Raw genomic sequence first — 8962 nt, forward strand, 5'->3', positions numbered from 1 at the left:
TGACTATTTCTATGTTATGTAATGTTATGTTGTTACACCTATTTACGTGACAGAAAGTATGTGTATATATATGTATGAAGACGATGTACTTTTGTATAAGTCTGAATAAACTGTCTGTCTGTCTGTCTGTCTGTCTGTCTGTCTGTCTGTCTGTCTGTCTGTCTGTCTGTCTGTCTGTCTGTCTGTCTGTCTGTCTGTCTGTCTGTCTGTCTGTCTGTCTGTCTGTCTGTCTGTCTGTCTGTCTGTCTGTCTGTCTGTCTGTCTGTCTGTCTGTCTGTCTGTCTGTCTGTCTGTCTGTATACACATACCCGGTTTTCTCACCACTGCACGTGGTTTCGACCGATTTGTTTTGCACGTTTTTCTACGGATCACAGCGATAGCCACGCTTTCAAAATGGGTAGAAGGAATCGAAATATAAAATCAATCGTTTTGCCAATTTCTTTATATTTCTTTACAATTTTATATGTCTTCTGCAATCTATTTCAATTTGAGATGGTTTAAATTTGCAATTTGGTTGAGAGGTAAATAACAAAATTGTTAAGCCTTTGAAATAAAATTGTGACTCTTATTATCCACCATACCTGGATTTTTAAAAAGTAGTTACGTTTTAGTTATTTTTAGAACTTTGTTTAGGATATTTATCCAAAAAAGGCAGTTGAATAAAAACTAATTTGTTGTTTTATGACAATAATTTTCTGTGAAATGTTGCTAACTTGACCTTGTATATGTATATAGCTTTGTATTTATTCAACTTAAGGTAGTGCATATCCTTCCTAACTTTAGATTGAGATTTTGTAAATTAGTGTAAAAATGTATTGCTTTTAAACCAAAATATGAATAAAGCACACAAATATTGAATGTCAAAAATGTGTTTATGTTATTCTATCCGTCTTAAGCTTTAAAATGATATATAGTTTGTCCATAATGTACCACATTCAATGAAGAAAAACCAAAGTGAAGTTTTAATGAATTTTATCCCCCCATGAACCTTAATCACGGAATAGATAATTGTTGAGATGTTTTTAATAAAAAATCGAACTGTAATGGTGAGCATGCACCATTTCCACGAAAAGCTTATGTGTCTACTTGCAAATAAAGGACATTACCTGGCAAAAATCGTGAATTATAATCATACCGAATAGTTCACTCATCCGAATTGTGAATTATAATCATACCGAATAGTTCACTCATCCGAATCGTGAATTATAATCATACGGAATAGTTCACTCATCCGAAGACTTCTCAGAATATAATTGGAGTAAACATTACTCAAGAGGTCTAAGCCGACCTATATAAGAGGGAGAGAGAGAGGATGTGTTTAAAATAGTTCAGTTGTTGGTCATTACAACTTTGAAGAGCATATACAGTTCGTTTAAAATGGATAGATCCCGGATCACGGTTTTGACGTGTACTTTCTTGCTTTTGTTACAGTGCGGCTTGTGTTACTGCGTTATATGTAAGTTTTTAGCTTTTTGTGCATTCAAACTTAGCGCAAAATTTAATTTTATTTGGCTGTGTAAATGCCCGTGCTTTTTGTCAAAATTCTGCAATTTTGATTTGTTATTTAAACACATGATATTTGGTGGGAAAAATTCTGCCAATGTTTAATACACTTTGCATCATATTATTAAGTCTAAAACATCGCGTGGATTAAAGCCCTACAAAGTTGAAATTGTCAACACACTTTCCAAGTTTTGCGTGATCAGTCCGTTCTATTTCATCATCAAATGCTCGATAAATATCCTTTTGATGGGAGGCTTTAAGTTAAATTTGTGCAAACAAAAATTGACTGATAAGACAGTGTTCAACGATAAGACAAACAAAGTGAATATGCTAGAAATAGGTAACATTTTTACAGTTTCTGTGTTAGCTCGAAGTATTCTACAAATGTTCTTTCTCGTGTTTTTATTCATAAGGTTTATACGACGACGACGCCAGAAATGGAAAGATTTGAGCAGTACACGTCCGAATTATTTTCAAACAACAATAATATATCTTAATAAAACGCTAAAAAATGCACTGCGTTTAATAAATCAGTTCTTTGTTACGATATAAGTATTCTATAAAAACATCTATTCAATGTTAAATTTACTTTATTTCATTTTCGCAATTGACACAAGCTAAAAGTATGTGCTTGCTGTGCAGCCGCGCATCTTGGCGATTTGCAGGCTACTTACACGTGTAAAGGAAACTTTTCTAACGTAAAACTTTTCAAACTTTACTTTCTCACTTAAAAGTAAAGATTTTCATTTAAAATTGTAGATGTGATCATTTGACTACATTCGGTGAAAGCTAACGATAAAATCATTCATCCGCGACGATCCGAATGTAGGGTAGGTAGCCTGCAATTTGCAAAAAGCGCGGTTGCGATTCTGAATATTCATTTGAGCCATACATTTTTATGCCCCCCCTTCGAAGAAGAGGGAGTATATTGCTTTGCACATGTCGGTCTGTCCGTCGGTCGGTCGGTCTTTCGGTCGGTCCGTCCACCAGGTGGTTTCCGGATGATAACTCAAGAACGCTTGGGCCTATGGTCATGAAACTTCATAGGTACATGGATCATGACTCGCAGATGACCCCTATTGATTTTGAGGTCACTGGGTCAAAGGTCAAGGTCACGGTGATCCGAAATAGTAAAATGTTTTTTGGATGATTACTTAAGAACGCATACGCGGCCAACAGGGCGAACTCTGAACAATATAACTGAAGCAACTGGTCTGTCATCCTAAATCTATAATTATCAGTCCAATGAAACATCATCATTTGAATAAATAAAGTGGATCAATAAAAATATTATCAGAATATGAGATTTTTTTTGTATATTTTGTATATTAAATATTGTGTTTATGTTTAATTTTGTTGATTAATATAAATATAAGCAGGACAGGGGAGGTAATACACTATTTCATTGTCCCTTGACATATTGCTTTTATATTTTGCATACTTGTTTACCAACATCACCCCAACCCATATTTCCCCCCCCCCAACCTCACACCCCCCCCCATTTTTTTTAAATATCATCTAATAAAAATAACCCCCACCCCACATTATACCACCCGTTTCACCCCCCCACCCCCCCCCACCCCCCCCAAAAAAAATACTTTTTTAAACATCTAATAAATTACCCCCACCCACAATTAGAACCCCCTCTCAACCCCCCTATCCGCCCCCCCATTTTGTTTTAAAAACAATCTAATTAATTAACACACCCCACATTATACCCCCTCACTCCCCCTACCCCCCTACCCCCCAACCCCCCCCCCCAAATTTCTTTAAAACATCTAATAAATTACCACACCCCACATTATACCCCCTCTCACCCCCACTCCCCCCTAAAAAAATATTTTTTTTAAACATCTTATTAATTACCACACCCCACATTATACCCCCCCCCCCTCTCACCCCCTACCCCCCCCCCCCACCTCCCACCCCCCAAAAAAATTATTTTTTTTTCCTTTTTTTATTTTTGAAAGATCGTCTAATATATTATTGAATATGAACATTTTCCCCATGATGGCTTACGTTATACTGTCAAGCACTCGAATAGTCGAGCGCGCTGTCCTCTGACAGCTCTTGTAAGGTCACAAGGTCAAAGGTCAAGGTCACAGTGACTCGAAATAGTAAAATGGTTTCCGGATGATAACTCAAGAATGCTTACACCTAGGACCATGAAACTTCATAGGTACATTGATCATGACTGGCAGATGACCCCTATTGATTTTCAGGTCACTAGGTCAAAGGTCAAGGTCACAGTGACTCGAAAGAGTACAATGGTTTCCGGATGATATCTTACATTAGGTCAAAGGTCAAGGTCACAGTGACAAAAAACGTATTCATACAATGGCTGCCACTACAACTGACAGCCCATATGGGGGGCATGCATGTTTTACAAACAGCCCTTGTTTTTTATTAAATTTATGTTTTCCTGGTGTAAGAACCCACCAAAATGATGAAATTGAACTTAATTCAGAATTATATTGTGTTACCATTTTCACGTGCCAAAAGATGAAACCATACGTACCCCACGTTCTAAAGCGTCCGATCGTCACGTATGAATAACTTATCACGAGCTTGCTCATACTGTAGTCAAATAATCACATGTAAAATTTTAATAAAAATCTTAGCTCATAACTGAGATGTTCAATTTTGAAAAGTGTTGCGTTAGAAAATTGTTGAAATGTATAATGACGTTGTATTATATTTCGGTTCACTATATAGCACAAAGGTATACATTTGTTTTGTCGGCTGACTATTCAAACAATATACTGAATTGTTTAATTTTTATAAAACAAATCATTTTTAGAAACTAAACTGAAAACATTCAAAAACTGAACGGAAAACGTGCTTTTACTCTTTTAGTTTGTCAAACATTAACTGATTTAAACAAGTCAAGCGCATAATGTCTGCTTATTAAGTTCACGATTAGCTGTTTAATGTTTTCGAGCTGTACCTGTCAAGAAGTACATCGTTAGCGTAAAATGTTTGAGACAAAACTCCGATTAAACACGAACATATTGCAAAATGTCATAATAAAGGCAGTAAGCCGATACGATTATCGTTTTAGTAAAAAATGCTTGAGAATTAGTTAGAACTACCGAACTATATATACTCGCTTGTAGCAGTGGTTAGTAATCATACATTCAAATAAAGTGTGTTGACGTTTGAAATAGACTCGAGTGTCATGATTTTTGTGTTGGTGTGTGTTGTCTCGCTGCTCCTTCCGTGTGGAACGACTATATGAGCCTTGCTCTGTGAAAAGAGGGTTTAATACATGTGCGTAACATGTCGTCCCATATTAGCCTGTGCATTCCGCACAGGCTAATCAGTGATAACACTTTCTGCTTAAACTGGACTTTTGCTAAGAAGAGACTTTTTTTAAACAGAATATCATAAAAGCGGAAAGTTTCGTCCCTGATTAGCCTGTGTTGACTGCACAGGCGAATCTGGGACGACACTTTACGCACAAGCATTAAACCCCATTTTCACAGAGCAATGCCTATTTGTAAGTGAACAGCTTTTATACATTTAGGTGAGGTGGGGATCGCATTTACCTGTATAAAAAGGGCATGTTTAAGTTTTAAATTATTTTTTTAAACCAAACGTTTTATCGTATAATTTTTATTCAATAATATGGAACTAAATCATTAAACGTTATAATAACTTTTAAATTTTGTTTTAAATTAACCTTTATCCGTGTATACTCGTTGTATTATCCCCCGCAAAAGGCGGTGTGATATAGAATTAGCTTTGTCCGACCGTCTGTCATTCCGTTAGTCCGTCCGCCCGTCTGTCACAAAAAATTTCATCGCTATATCTCATAAACTATATAAGATATCAACATAATACTTCATGGGTGTATATATATATATCAATTAGGAACAATACAATGCACATTAGCCATTACCCTACAATATCTTTAATTATTGCACTCTTTAATTATTGCCCTTGGTTTTTTTTTTTTTTTTCATGATTTAACTTTTCAAGGCTATATCTCAGGTACAATACAAGACTTCAACATGAAACTTCTTCGGTCTATTGATATCAATGATGAGAAGTGTCATTCACAAGAACCATTACCCTACACTTTCTTTAATTAGATTTATTGCCTTTTGTTGTTTTTGTATTTGGTGACTTTTTTATGGCTGTATCTCATATACGCTACAATATTTCAATATGAAACTGCATGAATGTATATATATCGATGAGGAGAATTGCAATGCATAAAAAATACCATTGACTTAAATATTTTTTTGGATTATACCATATGCATAGCGTCTAGAAAAAAGGCCTTTGTAAACAGCGTAGACCCAGGTGAGACGCCGCATGTTGCGGAGTCTCATCAGGGTCTGCGCTGTTTTCTCAAAGGAATTTCTGTAAGAAATATTCTAAATATAGAAATAAATATACTAGACATCCCTAATTTTGGAAATAAATTGATGCAATTTAGAAGGATGGGAGTGTCCACTAGGCTTAAATGGGTTAAAGAAGTAGTGGCATCAAACCAACGTGCTTTGCGATAATTACGTTGATGATGCACGATGAAAGAAATTTGTGAACGTCAACTTCATATTTTTACAATAAGGAAATCGCGAGTATCGTGTACGATTTTTTTAAATTTCCATTTCATTGTAAATCAATCGACCAAACGTAACAAATGACAAATTAACACGACGACCATGAAAAAGAATCGCAAGAATAAATACAAATTAAGTCGCTTGTTATTTACCAGTTTGTCTTCCGTTCAAATCACCCGCAGCGCGCTAATTTATCTAATGTTTCGTATTAGTCGAGTCGAATCAAGTTTGTTGTATCTCATGTTTTATAAAACACGTCGATTTCAGCATGTCCCCAGTGTACCGATGAGAACGACGTAGGCAATACTATAATGACTGAACGTGACATGAGCAAGCTGAGGAACTTCGCTGCGTCAAAAACGGCCTGTACGGCGAACACTGTGCCCGCCATCCCTTGCCCTCCAGGCGTAGTGCTGTGCGAAGCGAATTTTGCCCAATTGGTTTTTGCTGTAGAGAACGAAAAAAACCAAAACGGTACAGAAACATCCAGTATCATATTCACGCTTATATGAAATTTTTGCATCGTTGACTGTAAATTAATAAGCTTTTTTTTCAAAAAGAGTATTTTTGTACTTGCCCGGTGTCAGTTAGTTTTTTGGTAAGCTTGTTTGCACATTATGGCTTAATTGATATCAGTAATTACTACAAAATATAAGAGGTATAGTTAAATCTATGTTTGACTCACATATTTAGGCATACATTGTCAACATAACCACCGTTAAACTTATAAAAGCTTTATTTTTACATTACCGCAATATCTAATGATGTCTTGTGTTTTTTTTACGTCATTTACGTTTTATATGGAAGACAATTAACGTAACAATTACATTCGTTTGAATTACTATGTTTGCGTACAAATGACTTATTTCTGCGTATAGATGAAATTTATTATTATAACAAAAAAGTAAAATTGTTCACAACATGTTTATGTGAATGTGTTAACATGCTTTGTTATTTCTAAAGTTGTTGAAAAATATTCATGAATTATTTTATGAGATTCACATCATGGAATCCTACAATTGTGTTCATACAAAACAAAAGACATTATTTAAGGGTTCTCCGTACTATACGAGTGAATGTGTCGGTGCCTGCATGATTCGTAGAATAACTGGGTCGTTGTAATTGTCGTTTAAGTAAACCGAATTTGAGTTTTAGAAACGTTTCCAGTAAATATAAATTATTTAATTTAGATTCCACTTAAATTTGTTATGTTTCCTTTATAATTTGTGATGTATTTTTCTTTTTTTAGAATCGTATGAGCTTATGTTTCTGACAACCGTGCGCAACTGCTCGGAGAACATGAACATAAACCAGACAGCCAAGTGTCTCACAATTTCGGATAATATAAACCCCTGGCCCGGGCTTAAAGTATCTCAACGGAAATGCTTCAACGTTTCTACATACGGACCTTTTTATAATGCTGGTAACAATATTGGCCCTATTGGTCACGCGTTTCTTTTCCTGTTCCCTCTTTGGATTGTAACAATACTGTAGTATTTTACTATCTTGACTTGTATATAATTATCAACGTTTGTCTGTACCTCTACTCAATTGAAATTTATGAAGCTTGACCCAGAATTATGTATGAGTTGTGGAAAATATAGTATGTTTTATTAATTGTATAAATCCATCTAAACTACAAAAATAAAATAAAGTATATAAAGCTACGTGAGCGCAGGGTATGTTTAAATTTATGTATATAACTAGAACACGTATTTTGTCACGTACAGTTTTTTTTCTTTGAAACAGTTAAGTATTATAAAATATTCGTCATTATTTATTTTGTAAATATATCATGTGTTTATCTTTGTCATTATAGTACGACGTGACAAAAGTTTGCTGTATAATGTAAATACAATATATAAGGTGAATAATGTAAATATAATGTTTGCAAATCAGTTTGTGTGTTGTTGATATACGTTTATAAAAAAAAATGTTACCGTTTCTGCAACGGCATACTTTAGTGCTACCGTACGTGTATATAGGCTAATGAAAGCAATATTGTTCGTTCTTAATTGCGAGTTTGAAAGGCGAAAACACAACAACAAGCAAGACCGACACATACCCGCCGACAAAACAAGATCTGAAGGAATATGCCCGTCGCTCCTGCGTGTCCAAGCGATGGCAATTTTCAAATCCAACAAACCAGAGTTATACAAAGATATATTCGCCAACATGGCAGTATTGTACCCGACAGTGGCGTCCCCGAATAGCGAATCCGCTCTTCACCGAAAGAGATTCTAGGTTTACCGACCGTCAATCCGCACAACTGATTCTGCACTTTCTAAATACAGTTATGAACGTAATTGGCTGGAGCTCTTAAAACCGAGACATGATTTAATACTGTTATGCTAGACCTTTTGTGTTTTACTGTCGAAGTTTATGTCAGCGTCACTAAAACATAGAGCTTAAATTTAATATAGTATATATAATATTTAAACAGAACATAACAACATATATGTATGTATGTCACTACGCCAAACATAGTTAAAACCGTATCGAAGGTCATTAACTTTACTAAGCCAATTCATTTTATTACTTTTTACATCAAACATAGCATCTTCTACAACTGACTGAATATTTAAACAGTATACATGCGTTTTTTATTCGTTTGTTTGTCAAAACCGTCCTCTCGTAAAAACTGAAACGATCTCTTTAAGATAAGATGAAATGAATACCAATACGAGAATACAAGTGATGACAGTTAATGAACATATTTATTTTTAAGTTAAATATCAGAAGACTTATTTAACGTAAAATTGCATATCTACTTCAGTAATTAAATGTATATTTAAAGATTGTTATACACAGTACCGTAAACATAACATTTTTTCACCAGCTGTTTTTGAGGTAAATGGGTTAAATGCTTCCATCATTTGAAACTGCGA

General features: G+C 34.9%; 1 protein-coding gene across 1 annotated transcript; it reads left to right on the plus strand.

Moving 5' to 3' along the window:
• Positions 1-1274: 1274 nt before the first annotated feature.
• On the plus strand, positions 1275-7972 carry LOC127844813 (uncharacterized). Its single transcript, XM_052375325.1, has 3 exons — positions 1275-1456; positions 6342-6548; positions 7324-7972. The coding sequence occupies exons 1-3, from the start codon at positions 1378-1380 to the stop codon at positions 7566-7568; spliced, it is 531 nt and encodes a 176-aa protein (XP_052231285.1). The 5' UTR covers positions 1275-1377; the 3' UTR covers positions 7569-7972.
• The last annotated feature ends 990 nt before the right edge of the window (positions 7973-8962 follow it).

This window comes from Dreissena polymorpha, chromosome 9 (assembly GCF_020536995.1).
Source record: "Dreissena polymorpha isolate Duluth1 chromosome 9, UMN_Dpol_1.0, whole genome shotgun sequence".
Taxonomy (NCBI): Eukaryota; Metazoa; Mollusca; class Bivalvia; order Myida; family Dreissenidae; genus Dreissena; species Dreissena polymorpha.